The following is a 23722-nucleotide window of genomic DNA, read 5'->3' on the forward strand; positions in this document are numbered from 1 at the left end:
TATCGCTAATAATGATGATGATGTGGAGAATTCATGAATTATCGAAATAAAAAAGAAGTAATTTATTTTTATTACAAAACCCTTTTAGTTTTTCAGTAGTTCACTTCACATCCTTTTTGCTGTTTCTCTCTCTGCAAAAATAGAATAATGCTACACAAAGAATGAATTGTTTGTCTCAAGGCTCAATCCTTAAAAAAATATCAGGGCCCAGTTTGTTAAACTTCTAGTAACCTAGTTTATGGGCCAAGTCAGCATTAAGTGGGCCTCAATGGGCTTTGGCACAACTCTAACCATTTTGTAAGCCTAACAGTCATTGAATTTGATGATTAGTGGAATAGTTGATATCCAATTTTTTACAATATTTTTGATAAATTTTTACAAAAAAATTAAAAATAATAAAAATTTTAAAAAATATATTTTTGATATATTTACATTATTTTTAGTATTTTTAATATAATTTAAAAAAAAATTAAATTTTTAAAAGTATTTTGCTTTTAATGCTTTAATTTTATAATTATTAATTTTTTTATTTAGTGGATATTGATATTGCTAGTTTTTAAAAAATATAAAAAATTAAATTAAATTAAAATTAATAAAGAAATTAAGAGATTAATATATTTGGAGGATCAAATTATTTTGATTATAAATAAAAAAAAGAAGAAAAAATTTAAGAGGAGCATTTTTAAAATACAAAAATGAGGACAACACAGAAAAAAAAACCTTAGCAAAAAAACTTAACCCGAACCACTAGCGGCCCCACCAGGTCTTGGAGATTTTGGTCATAGTACCGGTGAAAGCTTGACCGCTCCATCTCCACTGTTCTTGACCCCCGCAGAGGCCGGCCACTGCGCGGACAGACCTCCCTCACTATCCCTTCTCCCTTCAGCCGCCAGCCACGCCTAAAGCCCCGAATCCAACATTTTCCCTCTCTGTTTTTGCTCCTTCCCCCCTCAGCCACGTTCTCCCTCTCCTGGCCAACCACAGCCCCCCAGCCATTTCCATTTTCATCCCATCCCAGCAGGCCCGCAGCTGTTTCTTCTGGCCGGCCTCTACATCCATCTCCAGTCTGCCTCACAACAAAGCCTCCGCCTCCTCTTTCTTTTGGGCAAAAACCAGAGAGAACAAAGGCCAGCGAAGCTCCCCCTATTTCCACAGATCTTCTCCCTCACCCGACAGAAAGGCAGCGGCCCCCACTCTCTTCTTCATCTCCTTCAACCGGCCGTACATCAGACCTTCCCAACCGCCAGATCTGTTACCTGCAGAAGGAAAACCAACGAACCAAGAGAAAGAGAGAAACCAGAAGAGAGCAGATCTAAAAAGGGGAGGAAGAACCGAAACTTTGCTTGCGTTTTTTCTTCTTTTGCAGGTGACGGTGGTATCACCGCCGGTGCAGAAAGGGAGAGGAGGAGAAAACGTCAATGATCCACCGATCTCTTGTTCTTCGCTCGGGGAAGTGCGTGAACCCACGCGCAGCCAGTGGCGGCAGCCCCCCGAGGTGACGGGTCACCACTGTTCCGGTGGTTCAGAAGATGTTCCCAGCAATTGCTGGAATTTTTAGGGTTATTTTTGTAATTTACTAAATTGTATTTGAATTTTTGTTATTTTGTAACCATGGAGTTATGGGTGAGAAAATGGAGTTATGGGTGAGAAAATAGTAAAAAAAGTTGTTGGATTATAAAATTAAAAGGATAAAAAAATAATATTTTAATTAGTATATGTTCAAATACCTTATTATATTTTTAATATGTTTTTTATATATTTTGAGATTTGATAGATAATTTATTAAAATTTTGAGATTTTGATAAATATTTTTTTAATTAGTAATTTATTTAAAGTAGAGAGTATTAAAAGTGTTAATAATTTGTTTAGTTATAATTAATATTTTATTTGTAAATTTCTAATAAATATTAATATATTTAAGTATTTTAATAATCCTGAATCACATATTAAATAATAATTTTTAATTCATACAAAAAAACAGAAAATTACCTTTGAATATCGTGCCGGAATATGCGACGATCAATATATAAGTGACCCTTATTGCTTTGTGTAGGGGTTAGAATTTTTCTAACATCATTAAAAAAATTTCAAGCGATACAAATATTTAAAAAAATAAATATACATAATGCTTACTCATTAACTTAATCTAGTTTCATAAATTGGGTTTATTTAATAATATAATTAAATAGTATTGATAATAAATAAAACAAACAAAAAATATTAATAATTAATTATAAAAAACTAAATTATCAATATTATATTTTTCAGAAAAAAACAAAATATGTTAGAGATTTAAAATTATAAGCCCACCACAAAAAAAAAAAAATTACCAAGATGGTTATAATATCACTACTAGTTGCATGATGACAACAAAAGAAACTATAAGTACTATTAAAGTAATGGCTTGAAAAGTCTACTAAACAAAATATTATAAAGTGAATATTATATCTTCATATTTAATCAACAAAATTTAATTTAATTTAAAAATAATTTTTTTTAAAAAAAGCTAAATTTCACAAAGAATAACAAATAATAAGGTTTGAGATAACTCGAGTTATTTTAATATTAGTAAAAAATCCTATAAAAAAAATAAAAATATATATCAGAGTTTAATCTATAATAAAATAAATATTAAAGGATGAAGCTAAAAAAACATGAGCTTAAAAAAAATTAGATTAATCTCTTAAACTCACACCTCGTGAAATTCTAGACCTAAACTCAATCAAGAAGCACAATTCTCAATTAATTTAATATAAAGATGAAATAAAAAAAATAATTTAAAAAATTTGTTGTAGTAAGAAAAATAAAAATTAAAAGAATGAGGATAAAATATAATAAAAAAAAACTAAGGTATGAAGGATACTCAATTGCTTATTATATGACATATATACTGAACTAATCAGTAAGAGAATTCTATATGAAGAGATCGTCTATTTCTATAGAAAAACTCCATGATAGTTATGTAATTAATTTTTAGACTTAAAATTACTAAGTTATCTCATATAGGAAGTGTTATGTTCTGATTTTGACCATATGTTGTATAAATCAAGGGTAACAAATAAAAAAATATGCAATATAACATAAACTATTTGAAGATATTTAAGTTATGACGAGATGATTCATCACTTAGGTGAATTAGAGAAAATATTTTATTTATTTTAAAGTAATATTGATTATGAGATTCTTAGCCAATGTGAATTGAGTTTTGAAATCTTATTTAAATAATTAATAACTACAATGTTGATAGTCATCACCTAATTTTAAGTTCCCTAAAATTGTCTTTTACTTAAAAAAAAAAAAAGCGATTGGGTGGCAATGACATGTTAAAAAAGGATTTAAATGAATAAATGAGAGATAAAAATACTGACATGATCAAAAAGTTGATATCTTCTTATAAGTATAAGAGTGTCGATGAAATAAATAACCTGGTAAGACTGAGATTGAATTATAGAGATGTTAACTATATAAACTATAAATAAAGAAATAGATAATAATAAAAAAAAAAGTTAAAGATAGATTTGAGATGTGAAATTGATGTAATGATTTAAACAAATATAAAATAATTATCAATGTTAGAGGATCCACTAATGGTATTTCAAATAAATATAATATAAACTCCTTTTTATTATTCAACTGGAAACCACATACAAAGAAGGTTCTAATCGGATTATAATTTATTAATATTATTAATTATTTTATTTGAGTAATGCCAATAATTATAAATGTTATAAGATATTAATGATGATAACTTATGTTAACAATAAATCAAGTTCCTTTCATAGTATAAGTGTCAATTATACTATACAGTTGGACTATAAAAATGCCGAGTATTTGTTCTGCCAAGGGTTGTTTAACACAAAGTAGATTAATCATTTAATAAGTAAGGTATTAAGAGTGAGTAAGATAATAAATACAAAACATATTAGTATCAAATATTAAAATTCATGTTGAGTTTATACTAACTTATTCTTACACTATTAGTGTAACCTTTTAACTTTGATATAATAAACTTAGCTAAACATTATGATTAAGAGAAACATAGATAAACAATATAAAAATATAATTATATAAGTATAGTAAAGAAAATGAAAAGGATAAATAAGAGATTAACGAAAACAAAATTTAAGCATTACAAAAATATAAAGAGATAGAGCAAAACATGATCTTGATCTGAAAACAAAGATGCCTAAATGCGTAGCAAATGACTCCTTTTATAAACCAAATTTCAGAACTATTGATTTGATGACTAATTATTGAGTGGATGATCACCTTTTGACTTGATAACAATTCTTATCTTCTTTTCTTCAGATAACATTATTGTTAACATTAGAATTTGAACATATAATTTTCATTAAAATTTCTAGGACATTGTTTCAGTTTTCCAACAAAGTAAGAATGAGGTCATTTGGACATTTAAAACTCAAAATATGGCTGAACACTAAACAATATTCAGATTGTAGGACAGATTCTGATTTCTCTATTGTTGCTACAATTTAAACTTGAAAACAGTCATTTTGAATCTTGGACTCTTATGAAAATTGTATGTCCGTCTCTTAACTTTCTATACATATAAAGTAGACTTAAATCAAAGTTTTACAGCTCCAATTATGATCCAATAACCTAATGGTGCTCCAATTTGAATTCAACTAGCATCTAGTTTCTAAACTTAGCTCTCTCTATCTTTTCAATTTCAGTAGTTAAATTCATCAATTAATTATTTGATATATGTGATAAGTCTGCATTTAAAATAAATATTTACCATAAATTAAAGGTGACTTATATTATCAAACTTATTATTATAAAATATGTTGTAGTTAAGGAGTTATTGATACTCCAAATGCAAAATGATAATATAAAACTTTGATAAAAATACACTTTTAAGTGCTAATTAGAAACCAAAATGAATCTTTGATGAAATTAAAAACTCATTTGCACCCTTGAAGGACCTTTATGTGAAGCACAATGCAAATTCAAAGTTAATTTAATTGAATATCAAACGAATTTGCATAAAACATTAGTTTGAGGACTTACTTAGATTTTTAATAAGTTGATTTAATTTAACCATGAGCCTAATTAAAGATTTAATTAAGTTTAAAAATTAATTTGTGCTAAAATTAAAATAATTAATTAAGTGCAAGGATTTAATTAGATTTTTAATGGGTCAAATAAATTCTATTAAAGATTTAATTGGTAAAAAATCAAATTAAAAGCCTAAGTTAGGCTTAATTGAGAGGATTAAAATTTTGAAGGACCAAATTTAACTTTTACAAGCTTAATAGGATGAAATCAAGGGTGAGATTGCAAGAAAATCAAAGTTTGAGGCTTAATTAAAGACTAAGTTTAAAAAATTCAAGACTAAAGACCTCTCTACAAAAGGCCCACATATTTAAGGACTAAATTTGGTTTAAAATAGGGGTGAATATGAAGAAATTGGAAGTTTGAAGTTTAATTAAAGATAAAATTAAAAATATCCAAGCTAGGGACCATATTGAAAAAGCGCTAAAAAATTGAATTGATTCAGAATCAATTCAAAAAATTGAAATATAAAATTATAAAAAGGAAAATTCAAACCCTAATTAATATAAGGTTACCAAAATGATTTTGTTTCATTTAAATGAAAAGGTGTGTTTTGACCAAAATGATTTATTTTATTCAAAATGATATCGTTCTGTGTAATTCTAGATAAAATAAAATAAAATAAAACTTTTTATTTTGAAAAATAAATTTCATCTATGCAAAGACATATTAATAATCATAAAGGAAGAATAATAATTGAAAAATAAACTAAAAAAATATTTTTAAAAAAGAAATGTTAAGAAAATGTATTAATTAAAATAAAAACCAAAATTAAAATTAAAAAATAGGAAAAAGAAAATGATAGTCTAAGTGATGCAAATGCATTAAAAAATAAGAAAAACAAATGACTTGGTCACAGCCTCAATTAGATTTAACAAATTGGTTTTATTTTAATTAGATGGTAAAAAATAGATAAGCATAGTAAGAAATAAATTTTTTATAAAACTCAAATACCATGATTACTTGGAAAAAAACTATTGGAAATATGAAATTGGATAAAAAATGAACAAAAAAATACTTGGTTCGAGTCAACCCGAGTTAGTATAATAAACATGTAACTTGAGTAATAAAAAATGAGTTAACTCTAGTTAACCCATAAAATTAATGGCTCAAGTTATGAGAACCAAATAATTTAATAAAAAAAAAATTGAAGGAAACTACAAAGCTAATCTTTTTTTAAAAAAATATTAATGTTGAACAATGAAATATAAAAAAAAAAGCAACAAAAAAAGAATGTTGACCCGCGTTAACTTTTTAAACCTATGACTTAGGTCATTATATTAAAAGCACCATGAATGAAAAAACTATGAAGTACAATTCTTAATAATCAAATGTTAAAAAATAAAATTGAGAAAAAAAAATCAAATACTGAAAATTATCTATAAAAAAGTTATAATTAAAAGAATGAAGGTGAAACCAAAATAAAAAATAAATTAGAGGGCAACCTAAAATTTTTTATTAGAGAGTTAAATTGAAAAAAAAAACTTTAACAAAAGGAAAAAAAACCAAAATGATGAGGACCAAATTGAAAAAAATAATACAACATGAACTTAAACTTTTATGGAAGGACCAAAGACAAATAATTAAAAAAATAATATGGAACAAATTGGTAAAAATAATATATAAAAAATATAATTAAATAACTAAATTGAAAACAAATAAAACTTTTATAAAAGGATCAATAAATAAAATTAGAAATAAAAAAATAGGGATTAAAATAAAAATACTAAAAATAAAAAGGACTAATCAGTACTTTGTAAGGGGATAGAAAAAAAAAACATAAAGGTCTATCAATGACAAATCATTCTATCTTTACCGATATGCACCACATGAAAAGGAAAGGGACATGAAGATGCTTTCAACAATACTATGGAATGATAAGTTTGGCTACTAGAAAGGGCCATAAGCATCACCCAAAATGTGTTGGCAACTTCCATCAATTAGAATTATTTTTGAATATTTATATTAATTATTTAAAATAAAAAACTAAAATACCCTCCATTAATTTAGAATTGATAATAAAACCACTTTGAAATGATAAAAAAGTACATAGGCATATGACTTACTTTTTCTTAAATCAAAGGGAAAATTTGTATTTTTAAAATATTTTAATATATAATTGATTAACAATTCTATTTTTTAATTGGAGGGAAATTTAGTTATTTTATTATTTAAAAAATGTATATATATATCCCTGAACAATCAATTGATAACTAATAAGTCAAGCAAAAAGACTAAACTACATCCAACACCATGGCTTCCTAATTTTTCTTCCAAGAACAAAATTGTAATTTCATGGTTGCAATGAATATATATTTTTTTTGTCTATATATATATATATATTGATTTCCTTATATATTTTAGAATTTTACTAGCTATCTAACTCACACTTAGCAACAGGTTATAAATTATTTTTTTCAAAAAAATAGTAGGTATATAGATTGCTTCAATATGTTTTTTTACATAAAAATTCAAAATATAAATAAAAAAACCTATATAAATATCTAATTAAATAAATTGATAACCATTTATGTAAATTGATAAAAAGAACTTTGATAATAATAGCCATAAGCGAAATTGAAAAAAGAAAGAGAGATAAATGTAGATCAAGATATTCAATCACATAAAATGGGATAGTCGCCCAAGTTTATTTACTAAACTTGTTTATTTAATTCAATAAAATATAAATTTACACCCTAAAAACTCATTACTTAAAAAACAAACACAAATAAAGCTGATTGAATAAACATACACTCTAAACAAATATTACACAAGGCCTAGCACATTAATAATATTATTTAAAAATAAATATTTTTGATTTTCAAAAATAAGTTCATTTGTATGAAAAAACCCTAGATGTATTAGAATAATATTTTGAAAAATCAAACACAAACAAAACAATATTTTTTTTCAAAATAATAATGCAAAATGTTAAGATAACACAAATCCGAATCCTTGACATATCAAATTTTGAAAGATGAATCAAGAAAAAAAATAAATTACATAAAAGGATCTAAAAAAAATGAGGGTGAAAAAAAAATTAATTGGAGGGCAAATTAAAATCTTTAATTGGGGGATTAAATTGAATTAAAAATAGTTTTAATAAAAAAATAAAAAAATGAGTATTAAACTAAAAAAAATAAAACTAGAAAAACTTTAATTGAACGATGAAATTGAAATTAAAAAAAAAAAGAAGCTTCAACAAAAGGCTTTAGATAAAAAAGGACCAAAATGAAAAACAAAACATATGAGAAATTATAATTGAAGGACTAAATTAAAAAAAAATCTATAAAAAAATAAAAACAAATAAAAAATTAAAAGAATGAGAACTAAAATTGAAAACAAAATATATGAGAAATTGTAAATAATGGAATAAATTGAAAAAAAAATCTGTAAAAGGAATAAGACTGAAATAAAAAATTAAAGAAATGAAAAACAAAAATATAAAAAGGATAATGACATATTTTATTTGTCAGGACAGAGAAAAGAAAAGAAAAAAAAATGATCATTTATGATAATTCAACCACTGTAATCCATTATGCACCACTTAATATGAAAAAAGACATGATTTTGCATTTAGAAAAATGATAAAAGGTTAGATTGATAAAAGGTTAGATTTGGCTGCAAAATAATATTCTATGCAGTATCTAAATAATATAGACCTTATTGGTTCATTGACGTGTATTGAACATGGTTCAATAATTTTTTTGATTTAAAAATTAAAAAATAAATATTAAAAATTTTAAAATAACTCCACGAGCTCATTAATTACACAAAATACCAATGTAACAGTACAAAATTACTTCAAATGCAAAACTTTTTTATTTTATTTTTTAAGGTTAAATGCATACTTTTATTGCTTACAAATAAAGAAAAGATAAAAAATGAAAAAAAAAAACCCTGTCCATTAACCCAACAACAATTTTTTAATCTGGGGATAAAGAAATAATTTTACTGTTTAGGGAATTATAAAAAGTTAAATTTTTTTTTTTGCCAATAATTCTAAATCAATATCATATTTTTTTATAAAAACAAAATATGTTAGAGATTTAAAATTGCTCCGCTATAAACATTGCCTACCACAAAAAAAAAAACTTACGTTATACTATCACTGTAAATAGTTGCATAATGATAACAAAAAAAACTACAAGCGCCATTAAAGTAATGGCTTGAAAAGTTCACTAAACAAAATATTATAAAGTGAGTATCATATCTTCAAAAAAATTTAATTTAATTTAAAAATGTTTTTTTAAAAAAAAGCTAAATTCCACAAAGAACAACAAATAATAATGTTTGAGATAACCCGAGTTATTTTAATATTAGTGAAAAATCCTATAGAAAGAAAATAAAAAATATATCAGAGCTTAATCTATAATAAAATAAATATTAAAGGATGAAGCTGAAAAAACATGAGCTTAAAAAAAAAATCTGGGTTAATTTCTTAAACTCACACCTCGTGAAATTCTAGACTTAAACTCAATCAAGAAGCACAATTCTCAATTAATTTAATATAAAGGATGAAATAAAAAAATAATTTAAAAAATTTGTTGTAGTAAAAAAATAAAAATTAAATGAATGAGGATAAAATACAATAGAAAAAACTAAGGTATGAAGGATACTCAATTGCTTATTATATGACATATATACTGAACTAATCAGTAAGAGAATTCTATATGAAGAGATAATTTATTTCTATAAAAAAAAACTCACGTGATAGTTATGTAATTAATTTTTAAACTTGAAATTACTAAGTTATCTCATATAGGAAGTGTTATGTTCTGATTTTGATCATATGTTATTTAAATTAAGGGTAACAAATAAAAAAAATATGCAATATAACATAAACTATTTGAAGATATTTAAATTATGACGAGATGATTCATCACTTAGGTGAATTAGAGAAAATGTTTTATCTATTTTAAAGTAATATTGATTATGAGATTCTTAGCCAATGTAAATTGAGTTTTGAAATCTTATTTAAAGAATTAATAACTACAATATTGATAGTTATCACCTAATTTTAAGTTTCCTAAACTTGTCTTTTACTTAAAAAAAAAATGACTTGGTGGCAATGACATGTTGAAAAAGGATTTAAATGAATAAATAAGAGATAAAGATACTGATACGATCAAAAAGTTGATATCTTCTTCTAAGTATAAGAGTGTCAAAGTAATAAATAACCCGGTAAGACTGAGATTGAATCATAGAGAGGTTAACTATATAAACTATAAATAAAAAACTAGATGATAATAAAAAAAGAGTTGAAGATAGATTTGAGAAGTGAAATTGATGTAATGATTTAAACAAATATAAAATAATTATCAATATTAGAGGATCCACTAATGGTATTTCAAATAAATATAATATAAACTCTTTTTATTATTCAACTGGAAACCACATACAAAGAAAGTTCTAATCGGATTATAATTTATTAATATAATTATATTAATTATTTTATTTGAGTAATGCCAATACTTATAAATGTTATAGGATATTAATGATGATAACTTATGTTAACAACAAATCAAGTTCCTTTCATAGCATAATTGTCGGTTATACTATACAATTGGACTATGAAAATGCCGAGTATTTATTGTGCTAAGGGTTGTTTAACACAAACTAGATTAACCATTTAATAAGTAAGGTATTAAGAGTGAGTAAGTTAATAAATACAAAACATATTAGTATCAAATATTAAAATTCATATTGAGTTTATACTATACTTATTTTTACACTATTAGTGTAACTTTTTAACTTTGATATAATAAACTTAGCTAAATATTATAATTAAGAGAAACATAGATAAACAATATAAAAATATAATTATATAAGTATAGTAAAGGAAATAAAAAGCATAAATAAGATATTAATGAAAGAAAAATTTAAGCATTACAAAAATATAAAGAGATAGAGCAAAAACATGATCTTGATCTGAAAATCAAGATGTCTAAATGCATGACAAATGACTCCTTTTATAAACCAAATTTTAGAACTATTGATTTGATGACTAATTGTTGAGTGGATGGTTACCTCTTGATTTGATAACAATTTTTATCTTCTTTTCTTCAGACAATATTATTGTTAACATTAGAATTTGAACATATAATTTTCATAAAAGTTCTGGGATATTGTCTCAGCTTTCCAACAAAATAAGAATGAGGTTATTTGGACATTTAAAACTCAAAATATGACTGAACACTAAACAATGTTCAGATTGTAGGACATATTTTAACTTCTCTGTTGTTGCTACAATTTGAACTTGAAAACAATCATTTTGAATCTTGGACTCTTATGAAAATTATATATCTGTCTCTTAGCTTTCTATTCATATAAACTAGACTTAAATCTAAGTTCTACAACTCCAATTATGATCCAATAACCTAATGGTGCTCCAATTTGAATTCAACTAGCATCTATTTTCTAAACTTAGCTCTCTCTATCTTTTCAATTTCAATAGTTAAACTCATTAATTAATCATTTGATATATGTAATAAGTCTACATTTAAAATAAATATTTACCATAAATTAAAGGTGACTTATATTATCAAACTTGTTATTATAAAATATATTGTAGTTAAGGAGTTATTGATACTCCAAGTGCAAAATGATGATATAAAATTTTAATAAAAATATACTTTTAAGTGCTAATTAGAAACCAAAATGAATCTTTGATGAAATTAAAAATTCATTTGCACCTTTGAAGGACCTTTATGTGAAGCACAATGCAAATTCAAAGTTAATTTAAGTGTATATCAAACAAATTTGCATAAAACATTAGTTTGAAGACTTAATTAGACTTTTAATAGGTTGGTTTAATTTAACCATGAGTCTAATTAAAGATTTAATTAAGTTTAAAAAGTAATTTGTTCTAAAATTAAAATAATTAATTAAGTGCAAGGATTTTATTAGACTTTTAATTGGTCAAATAAATTCTATTAAAGATTTAATTGGTGAAAAATCAAATTTGAAAGCCTAAGTTAGGCTTAATTGAGAAGATTAAAATTTTGAAGGATTAAATTTAACTTTTACAAGCTTAATAAGATGAAATCAAGGGTGAGATTGCAAGAAAATCAAAGTTTGAGGCTTAATTAAAGGCTAAGTTTAAAAAATTCAAGACTAAAGACCTCTCTACAAAAGGCCCACATATTTAAGGACTAAATTTGGTTTAAAATAGGGGTGAATATGAAGAAATTAGAAGTTTGAAGTTTCATTAGAGACAAAATTAAAAATATCCAAGCTAGGGACAATATTGAAAAAGCGCTAAAAAATTAAATTAATTCTTATAATCAGAATCAATTCAAAAAATTGAAATATAAAATTATAAAAATGAAAATTCAAACCCTAATTAACATAAGGTTACCAAAATGATTTTGTTTCATTTAAATGAAAAGGTGTGTTTTGACCAAAATGATTTATTTTATTCAAAATGATATCGTTCTGTGTAATTCTAGACAAAATAATATAAAATAATATAAAATAAAAATTTTTATTTTGAAAAATCAATTTCATCTATGTAAAGACATATTAATAATCATAAAGGAAGAATAATAATTGAAAAATAAACTAAAAAAATATTTTTAAAAAAGAAATGTTAAGAAAATGTATTAATTAAAATAAAAACCAAAATTAAAATTAAAAAATAGGAAAAAGAAAATGATAGTCTAAGTGATGCAAATGCATTAAAAAATAAGAAAAACAAATGACTTGGTCACAGCCTCAATTAGATTTAACAAATTGGTTTTATTTTAATTAGATGGTAAAAAATAGATAAGCATAGTAAGAAATAAATTTTTTATAAAACTCAAATACCATGATTACTTGGAAAAAAACTATTGGAAATATGAAATTGGATAAAAAATGAACAAAAAAAATACTTGGCTCGAGTCAGCCCGAGTTAGTATGATAAACATGTAACCTAAGTAATAAAAAATGAGTTAACTCTGGTTAACCCATAAAACTAATGATTCAAGTTATGAGAACCAAATAATTCAATAAAAAAGAAATTGAAGGAAAGTACAAAGCTAATCTTTTTTTAAAAAAATAATAATGTTGAACAATGAAATAGAAAAAAAAAAAGCAACAAAAAAAGAATGTTGACCCGCGTTAACATGTCAAATCTATGACTTAGGTCATTAGATTAAAAGCACCATGAATGAAAAAACTGTGAAGTACAATTCTCAATAATCAAACGCTAAAAAATAAAATTGAGAAAAAAATCAAATACCGAAAATTATCTATAAAAAAGTTATAATTAAAAAAATGAAGGTGAAACCAAAATAAGAAATAAATTAGAGGGCAACCTAAATTTTTTTATTTGAGAGTTAAATTGAAAAACAAAACTTTAACAAAAGGAAAAAAACCAAAATGATGAAGACCAAATTGAAAAAAATAATACAACATGAACATAAACTTTTATGGAAGGAACAAAGACAAATAATTAAGAAAATAATATGGAACAAATTGGTAAAAATAATATATAAAAAAATATAATTAAATGACTAAATTGAGAACAAATAAAACTTTTATAAAAAGATCAATAATTAACATTAGAAATAAAAAAATAAGAATTAAAATAAAAATACTAAAAATAAAAAGGACTAACTAGTACATTGTAAGGGGAGAGAAAAAAAATGTAAAGGTCTATCAATGACAAATTACTCTATCTCTATTGATATGCACCACATGAAAAGAAAAAGGACATGAAAATGCTTTCAACAATACTATGGAATGATAAGTTTGACTACTAGAAAGGGCTATAAGCATCACCCAAAATGTGCTAGCAACTTCCATCGATTAGAATTATTTTTGAATATTTATATTAATTATTTAAAATAAAAAAACTAAAATACCCTCCATTAATTTAGAATTGACAATAAAACCACTTTGAAATGATAAAAAAGTACATAGGCATTTGACTTACTTTTTCTTAAATCAAAGGGCAAAATTGTATTTTTAAAGTATTTTAATACATAATTGATCAACAATTCTATTTTTTTTTTAATTGAAGGGAAATTTAGTTATTTTATTATTTAAAAAAATACATATATCCATGAACAATCAATTGATAACTAATAAGTCAAACCCAAGTTTATTCACTAAATTTTTTTATTTAAATCAATAAAATATAAATTCATACCCTAAAAAATCATTACTTAAAAAGCAAACACAAATAAAGCTGATTGAATAAACATACACTCTAAACAAATATTACACAAGGCCTAGCATATTAATAATATTATTTAAAAATAAATATTTTTGATTTTCAAAAATAAGTTCATTTGTATAAAAAAACCCTAGATGTATTAGAATAATATTTTGAAAAATCAAACACAAATAAAATAATATTTTTTTTCAAAATAATAATGCAGAATGTTAAGATCACACATATCTAAATCCTTTACATATCAAATTTCTAAAGGTGAATCAAGAAAAAAAATAAATTACATAAAAGGATCTAAAAAAAATGAGGGTGAAAAAAAATTTAATTGGAGGCTTAAATTGAATTAAAAATAGCTTTAATAAAAAAAATTAAAAAATGAGTATTAAATTAAAAAAATAAAACTAGAAAAACTTTGATTGAATGATGAAATTGAAATAAAAAAAAAAGCTTCAACAAAAGGCTCTAGATAAAAATGGACCAAAATAAAAAACAAAACATATGAGAAATTATAATGGAAGGACTAAATTAAAAAAAATCTATAAAAAAAATAAAAACAAATAAAAAATTAAAAGAATAAGAACTGAAATTGAAAACAAAACATATGAGAAATTGTAAATAATGAACTAAATTAAAAAAAATCTATAAAAGGAATAAGACTGAAATAAAAAATTAAAGGAATGAGGATTAAAATTAAAAAAACAAAAATATAAAAAATATAATGACATATTTTATTTGTAAGAAAGAAAAAAAAAGACAAATGACTACTTATGATAATTCAACGACTATAATCTATCATGTACCACATTAATATGGAAGAAGACATGATTTTGCATTGTATAAATAATATATACCTTACTTGCTTACTTTTTTTTTTTTTAAATTAACGTGGGTGTCCGGGCCAGCTTGCGCGCACCACGACTAAAATATGTCATTATCTTTTTTATTTTATTTTTTAAGGTTAAAGGCATACTTTTATTAAATATTACACAAAATACCAATATAACAGTACAAAATTACTCCAAATGCAAAACTTTTTTATTTTATTTTTTAAGGTTAAAGGCATACTTTTATTGCTTACAAATAAAAAAAAGATAAAAAAAAAAAACCCTTGTCCATTAACCCAACAACAATTTTTTAATCTGGAGATAAAGAAATAGTTTTACTGTTTAGGGAATTATAAAAAGTAATTTTTTTTTTTTTTGCCAATAATTCTAAAATTTATTGAGTATAGAGTAAGAGAATATTTTAATAATGTAATAAAAAAAATACATATATCTTCAAATAATTTTCTAATAATCAATGAATAAGTGGAAAAGATCAAAGAACCCAAGCACCAATGCTTATATTTTTCAACTCAAGAACAAATAAATAAATTTATTGCAGTAATATCTAACTTGCGTACATTAACACTCTCTAAGCGGTTTGTTAATTAATACAATTATCTTTAGATGGGACATAGATCAGCAAGCATTAGTTAGGAACTGGCAGTTTTTAAGTCTATTTTGTGGTAGAAAACGGTGGTGGGGTTTGTTTTTTAATTCCCACTTTAATTTCTTTTCAAGTGAAAAAAAAAAAAAAGTATTGCTCTTCGTTCTTAGTGTACACCAAGTCTCAATATATGCTCCCATGAATTTCCTCATAACTTTTAAAACCCAGTTCTTAATTTAATACTCCAAATACAGTGCTAAAAGATTTTTCCTGAGATCTAGCTGAATGAAAGAAAATGTTTAACACTACTTTACTGGGACTATTTATTTCCCATCAGAAAGTCCAGTCATTTTCTGTGAAATATGTGATGGGATCATAAGCTATTGAATCTTCATCCAACATGAAATTGCCACCATCAAACTTGCTGCCATGAAGCGAGGAGGTGGAATCAAGGTGACGGACGTTCATCAGAAAGCCCAACAACTGGTTTCTTTGTTCTTGCAGCTGAACAACTTGAGCTCTCATGGATTCCACCTGCATCTTGAGTTCTTCAACCATCCTTTGCAGGTGGAATATTGTTCCAGCACTTCCATATACAGGGTCTCTGAGCCTTGATCTTGCTTCATAGATGATTGCTTTAACAGCATCTTCTTTTTTTGATTCCTCCACCATCTGGACAGAAAAAAACACGAAGATATATATATATATATTGTGTACTTCACTTAGATGACCATGAATTCGTGATGCCCTAAAATAGCCTTTTAAACTTTCAAGTGTCTTAGGTACTTGCGAATGAGATGGGAGATGATTAAGCAGATTTATTTGTTTTAACCTGGTGATACCAGGTGAATTGTGATTCATCCAGTGGACTAGGCTGTAAACAGTTTATAATGAGACAAGAAGGGATGAAGAGAAACAGAAAGTTGTAACTAAAAAGAAGATCAAAATAAAGAAGTTTCCTCTAGGAAACTTAAACTGATGAGAATAACAAGTAATTTCATGACGAGACTACTTACAAAACTGCAGAACTAAGCTAGCGAGTGACAAGTATATGTGATGTTCAACCTGAATCATTCTGATAACATTGCTGGCACCAAACACCTTATGAACCCCAAAAAATTTCTCAGCTTCATCACCTGGAAAATATGGGGCGAGTATGCAATTGCTGTCGCATCTCCTTCGTAGCATTCTACAAGCAGCACATGGTTGGTGAGCCCTGTTTCGTGACAGTGCTTGAGAACTCATATTAATTTAGAGAGTGCAAACTTCGTAGGCAAGGCAGGTTCTACAAGCAGGTGTGTGTGTGTGTGTCTCTCTCTATGCATATTTATAAGAGGAGAAGACTAGAGAATTAGCTAATTAACTTGCAAAGAAGTTGATAAGAACGGATTGTTATTTTGTTAGGATGCTATATTTCAAAGGTTTAATGCGAGAAATTAAGATACAGGGAGGCGGCCAGTTCGAGCTTGAGGACAGGTTTATGACGACGAAACGTTGAAAACTGTGGTATCTAACTGTTGGGACAGCAGACCTAACAACAGTACTAAACCAAGTAAATTGGGATCTTCCCACACAAACTTTTGATGATTTTAGCTTAGTCTCTGCCCGTCAAAGTAATCACCCACCTTCAAACTTAACTGCTGCTCCTCATTCGATGGTGTAGAAAATATGCTGAAGGAACTGTCAAGCAAGCTTATCTGCTAATTTTCTCCCACCTCTGTTACCATGTACGACTATGGCGTGGAAAAATATCAACCAACTTTGATTTTCTCGACATCTTCATATCAGTTATTCAAATATCACGTTTTTTTCTTTTATCAAGTCTCTCCTTGACCGCAACTAGACTGCAAGTTGTGTACGGAAGCTCCCTCAGTCCACAATTATGATGCTATTTTATTTCTATCAGTGCCAGTCCGACTCACTCATGAGTTGCCTTTGTTGATAGGACTAGGTCCATTGCGCACAGCTTGTTTTCTGCAGCACATGGGCTGGACCCGCTCGGCATTCCAATCTTACAGGAGTAGAAAGCACAAAACCTTGGGACAATAAACATCTTTGTTATAAACGTTAAATCCAGGGGAGACAACAATCCCAGACCAGACATACCCCTGACCCTGGTGTGTCTGAAGATATTCATTCATACAAATTCTCCTGTTATCACATTATTCTGGATATAAAAGTTAAATCCATCTTGAACACCTATTTTAACTATAGTTATTAAACCCAATTTAAAAATTGACCACCAACCAAAAAACCAAATTTCAAGTTTAATGAGTCAACCCTGATTAACTTTAAGTTAGCTCAGATGAACCTGAAAAAATTTAAAAAAATAAAATTTTAATATTTTATATAAAAAAATTAAGAAAAAAATCTATGTAAATATAAGTTATATATACATATTATAAATAATGAAATTTAAAAGAATATTTTAAAATTTTTTTATCTTATATTAAAAAGATATTATGTTAAGCTTTTAAATTGAAATATTAATTTAAACTAAAATTTTTTTATCTCACGTTAAAAAAACATAATTTTTTTTTAAAAAATATAGAGTAGATATACTAATTAGTTTCAAATCCCATATTAAAAAAAGATAATTTTTTTTTTGGAAACATAAAATATATATACTAATGAGTTTTTTTTTTATGAACATAATATATATATATATATATATATATATATATATTAATGGATTTCAAATCCCACACTAAAAAAAAATAACTTTTTTATTGAGAATATAAAGTAATATATACTAATGAGTTTCAAATCCCATATTAAAAAAAACATAATTTTTTTTGGAAACATAGAGTATATATATTAATATTATTCTTTTACATTAAAATATTTAAACTAAAATATTTTTTATCTTACATTGAAAAAGTATAACTTTTTTTCTTAGGAACATAAAATATGTATATTGATTGGTTTTGAATCCTACATTAAAAACAAAAGATCTCACCTCGATCACCCAAGTTACTAAGGTTATGGGGTCTGCTGGGTCATTATACTGACTGATCTTTTAATAAATCTAGACCGGTCTAGCTCCTGGGTTAACCAAAACTCAAATCCATCTAGATTTAATAAATATAATTTTAACATTCAAAACTTCAACCGTCAAGATAAACATTAATAAAATTGTATTTAATCCACCTTAAACACCTATTTTAACATCTTTCTCCTAACCAAAAACTCAAAACTCGCATTTCAAAACCTTTCTTGATGCTCTCACGAACAAATTAGACATTTCCAAAATAGAAAGGATTTCATAATTGTAAAACTTCAACAGTCAAGATAAACATGAAGAAAATTGTATTCAATCCACCTTAAACACCTATTTTAACATCTTTCTTCAAACCAAAAACTCAAAACTCGCATTTCAAAACCTTTCTTGGATGCTCTCACGAACAAATTAGACTTTTCCAAAAGAGAAAGGATTTCATAATTGTACAACTCCAGTCAACAAATTAGACAGTCAATTCTTTCCAAAAGAGAAAGGATTTCCATCAATGCGACTCTTGTTGCTTAGGAGTGTCTAATCTAAACAAAGATTCTGCTTTATAAATTCATGCCACAACAAAGCCTCGTATCAAGCTCCAAGCACCATAATAAATGTCATTAGCGGTAGAATTCTCATGCCTACAAATTTTCAGTCACCTTGTAATTTAGGTGATCGGAAAAAACAAAACAGATCTGGCTCCAACTTCATTAATCGACAGTCAAACCATTATGGATTGTAACTTAAGGAGTCATGTAAGAAGTTTATGAACCTTCTGAATTTCAAGAAATGGCTTGCCAGGCAGCTCTTTAATATTTCTTTCATTCAAACTTTCTACTTAGTTGAAGAAGAAATAGCTTTCACAATATTTCAAAAGAAACAAATCTAAATCATAGACATCATATGTGTTTGCTAGACCAACCTTAAAGTCCTAACTCTATTCTAGAAGTACAATGCCTTACTCCTTGTAATTCCTTCTTGTATATAAATGCCACAGAGTTACACTTGATTGGTACACTGTGTAACTCAATCCTTCCTCAAGTTATGTACAAGCAAGATGTAGAAGGAACCTTAAGAATACTCGATTGATCCTTGTTTAAAAGAGTTAGACTATTGCCTCGTTCATTGCCCACCTAACGATAAGTCATCCTAAAATGCCTATCATCTATCTGGAAGAACCATAAATTTAATTTGGGATGAACGTTGAGGAAAAGATGGAAAGCTATTCAAGTCATTTCTCAAATGAAGGGCGACCAATTAGAAATTAATATCTACATCATACACACAAATCCACAAGCAAGTACCATTTGAAGTTTTTTTTTCTTAGTCTTTTAAGGAATATAATTCAAGTAGTCATCCACTTCAAGCATTTAAAACAAAGGAGATGCAACACAGAAACATCTGTAATGTGCGTGCAGATGCATTTCTATCATATAGACAAAAAAAGAAAAAAAGAAAAAAAACTGCTATTAGTCCACCAAAAAAGGCACAATAAGGCGAGCAGATTTAACATCGACATGTAGATGATGCTCTATATTCTGCCGAATTCTGACCGCTTTCTTCCGGATGATTTTACAATTAGAAAATGCTTGAGCAAGTTTTAGCAAAACGGGCCATAGAAAGTGCAAAAACCAGATTTCATTAAAGCTACGTTGTGAGTTCAGCATAACATCGTATGATAGTACAAACATATGATATTTTCTAGTACTTCCCTTTAAATTGCTCAATAAACTAATATAGACCTCACCAGTTACAACCGTGGAACTCAAAATGCCATAAACTCAATCATCAGATGACGGAACAGAATCGGTACTTTTGAAGTGATGCATCTCAGCAAATTTCAAGCACAGTGCACGGTCTCTCTCATCTCCCCAGCCACCCCAGCCCTTGAAACCAGCTTTATACCCTGGCTGATTCTCAAAGAACCGCACTTCCCATTTTGAATTGATGTTGACTACCTTATCCACATCTTCTACAGCAATATTCACTGCACCATTATCAATGCAAGCACCTTTATCCCCATGACCCTGATGCAAACCACACTTGCCAAAATGAACTGCGCTAGTTTTTGGCCCTCGTAGCGTGTAAACAGGACGGCCAAAAGAAGGATAGACTGTTGCCCACATTGTTATATCCCAATTGTATTCATCAAACAAGCAAAATTCTCTGGCCTTTGTATGAATTTTTCTCCAAACTGTCCGGTTAAAGGAGTATCCAACATTTCCCATCCGCTCAGCAATTAAACTATCTGAATTTTCTCCTCTTGAATTCACATCAGAAGGTGCTAAATTTGCAGCATAACAATCTGGACATATCTTAGGCTTCAAAGTAGCTAGTTTCTGCAAGTTGCGGTATGCATTAGGAAAAATGAAGTGATCCTCCTCTATGAAAAGAATATGGCCAGTATGCCCCTCTGTCTCCTTTAGCCCATCCCATACTGTATTCATCATCCACCACCAATGATGCTTTAAGGACACTATCTTTGGTGATCGGTGGTTCCCATATTGATCAGGATTCCCAACACAATGTTTCTTTGCTGCATCATCCTTATCCTTACAGTCATTGGGGGAAACACCGGGGAAACTATCAGGAAAAACATGGGGTGAATACGGGGCAAATATCTGCTTCACTTGGCAAAATTTGATACCCTCCACGATCTTGTTCATTTCTTCAAAGTACCCATCATGGCTAACAATAAGTAGAGTCTCACTTATCCCCACTACCTTTGACAAGCTCTCCACAACCACTTTGAGATACTGGGGCCTATTATGAACATATAGGACAATGGTTATATGATTCTTAGCTAACTTCGGATATAGATCTGTATTCCTCGGACGCAACTGGTTAAGCTTTTCCAATTGAATTGATAACCCACTCTGTTTGGGGAGATTGAGAATTAATCTATAATCTGAATAGTTATTATACCTAGGTCTCAAATCCTTAACCGATGATTCATTCGGAGACCGTGACACAAAATTGGACACTGAATTTGTTCGAAGCAGAACAACCAGCAGCAAAACCCCTACCAAAGTAACGAAAACTAGAGATAAAAATCTGCGATAAGCCCCAGCTTTGGGGCGGGGATTCTTACAATTTGCAGCCATAATGCAATCACAACATATCAACTACATCTATCTCATTACAGCTACAACATCTCTAAGATAGCTACGTACCATGTAGAGAAGAAAGATCAAAACTTGAAGCTCAAACAGAATGGGAACAGATAGATAAACTGAAGTAAACGGCAAGCAGGTGTCAAAAACCTCAAAAATAGTCTTCAACGCTGAGATTGAAGCATAGAGAGCTCCTTATGCTTCTTCTGGAGATCAAATCAACACAAATTAGTGATCAAAACGAGAAAGACCCATGCGTAAAACCAGAGAGAAAAAGGAACCCTTTAAGGGTTCATAGTGAAATGAAAAAGGTATAAGCAGATCAAAAAACAGAGACCCAGTATAGATAAGGAGATGTCGATTGGTTCAAAGGAAAAATGTGTTTTGAGATCAAAGGCTTAGGAAGTACATTTTGCTTCAAAGGAAGACTTTTAGGGGTTGGTTTTGGAGGTGGGGGTGGGAGTTTTTCTTGGTGATCAGGGACTTTTCAAGCTGGAATCAAAGAATCGGAAATTACAAGGCAAGTCTTAGAATAGACACTTGGGAAGTTAGAACCAAAGTCTTGTTCTTCGTATGTTTATTTATTTTTTATTTATGACTGAAAACTGTTAAAAGACTTGAGAAAAAAAATACAACTCCATGATAAAGTTGAGCTGCTAATAAATATGTTTTTTTTTTAATCACAATATCTATACAAGATTTATAAATCTGTTTCTTTGAAAGCTTCTTGCACAAATAAATCTATTTATTGATAATAATAAATAAATTATGCAAATAAAAGTTTTTATTTTTAAGTAATATAGATATTTCAGCTTCCTTATAAGTAATTTAGCTGATTTTATAAATTTTAAAATTAATAATAATATAAATCTCTACTAATTTTAAAAATACTTAAAATTATAATTTATTATTTAGGAGCAAAGAAGAATAGAAGTTTTGTTTTATGCGTTATTAATTTTTAGTATAATAATGAATAATATAGTATTTATAATCCTTTTATTTGAGTCTTTTTTATTACATGGAAGTGAAATGAAATTAACGTTATAGATAGGAGTCAGAAAGTCTTGATTAAAAATATGTTTTTTTTTTTAATATTAGTGGAATTTTTCGAAAGAAATGATATAAATTTTATGAAGATATAATTCTCCAAAAAAAATTATAAAAGGAAAATTACTAAAAACATCATATAGTTTAAGTGCAGGAATGCTTTGCATGTTAACTTTTTATAAGTTATAATTTACATCCTATTGTTTATATAATTATTGTCAATTTACTTTCCATGTTTAATTTCGTTTACTACCATTAGTTATTGTCCAAAAACAACATTAAAATTATTAAAGATTTGCCATTTAGCATGTCTTATTGTTTCCCCCTTAATTTCCCCTTATAATTGGAATTTACCATCTCAGCTATAAATTCTAAATAAACCCATAACAACTATTAATTACAAAAATAAAAATTAAAACACAACAAAGTCATTTACATGAAATTAGGTTTTAAGAATTAAATATATGATCCTACCTTTATAACCAAAACTAATTTTTTTTTAAAAAATCTTCTCTCTATTTATCAAAAGTTTTCTCAAGAAAAACAAGTTTAACACTACAAAATATAATTATATTTGCCATTATAAATATCATTACACAACTAAAAGATTGATGTTTTTTTTAAGTGTAGAAGTGTTGAAGTAATAAATAACCCGGTAAGACTAGGATCGAACCACAGGAATGTTAATTATATAAATTATAAACAACAATTATAAACAATAACAATAGCAATAACAACAACAATAACAACAATACTAGTAGTAGTAGTAGTAGTAGTAGTAGTAGTAATAATAATAAAGAAGAAGAAGTTGATGAGAACTTTGAGATGGAAGATCAATGTAAGGGTTAAACAATGATAACAACAAATGTTAAGGTTAGAGGATCCACTAATAGTATGTTAAAC

The 23722-nt window shown here is 27.0% G+C and overlaps 3 protein-coding genes across 3 annotated transcripts in view; all 3 read right to left on the minus strand.

The window, feature by feature from the left end:
* FRS10 (FAR1-related sequence 10) overlaps window positions 1-162 on the minus strand; it is a 3344-nt gene extending 3182 nt beyond the window's left edge. The window contains exon 1 of the mRNA XM_011011900.1: window positions 1-162. The gene's annotated coding sequence lies outside the window, so the exon portion shown is untranslated.
* A 15697-nt stretch (window positions 163-15859) lies between these two features.
* LOC105115111 (LOB domain-containing protein 1-like) lies at window positions 15860-17824 on the minus strand. The gene is made up of 2 exons (XM_011011901.1): window positions 16730-17824; window positions 15860-16336 (listed from the first exon to the last, which is right to left on the minus strand). The coding sequence occupies exons 1-2, from the start codon at window positions 16907-16909 to the stop codon at window positions 15998-16000; spliced, it is 519 nt and encodes a 172-aa protein (XP_011010203.1). The 5' UTR covers window positions 16910-17824; the 3' UTR covers window positions 15860-15997.
* Window positions 17825-20274: 2450 nt separating this feature from the next.
* Window positions 20275-22367, minus strand: LOC105115112 (beta-1,2-N-acetylglucosaminyltransferase II). The gene has a single exon (XM_011011903.1). It carries the CDS (start codon window positions 21761-21763, stop codon window positions 20441-20443), a length of 1323 nt encoding a protein of 440 aa, XP_011010205.1. The 5' UTR covers window positions 21764-22367; the 3' UTR covers window positions 20275-20440.
* Between the last annotated feature and the right edge of the window lie 1355 nt (window positions 22368-23722).

This window comes from Populus euphratica, unplaced genomic scaffold (assembly GCF_000495115.2).
Source record: "Populus euphratica unplaced genomic scaffold, PopEup_1.0 scaffold641.1, whole genome shotgun sequence".
NCBI classification, from domain to species: domain Eukaryota; kingdom Viridiplantae; phylum Streptophyta; class Magnoliopsida; order Malpighiales; family Salicaceae; genus Populus; species Populus euphratica.

What these genes read in the sequence shown, in the direction of transcription:
- LOC105115111 (XM_011011901.1), bottom strand. Translation starts at nt 16,909, where the DNA reads ATGAGTTCTCAAGCACTGTCACGAAACAGGGCTCACCAACCATGTGCT. An exon ending in ATGTTATCAGAATGATTCAG is followed by an intron (nt 16,337 to 16,729) that starts GTTGAACATCAC and finishes TTTTCTGTCCAG; the next exon opens with ATGGTGGAGGAATCAAAAAA.
- LOC105115112 (XM_011011903.1), bottom strand. Translation starts at nt 21,763, where the DNA reads ATGGCTGCAAATTGTAAGAATCCCCGCCCCAAAGCTGGGGCTTATCGC.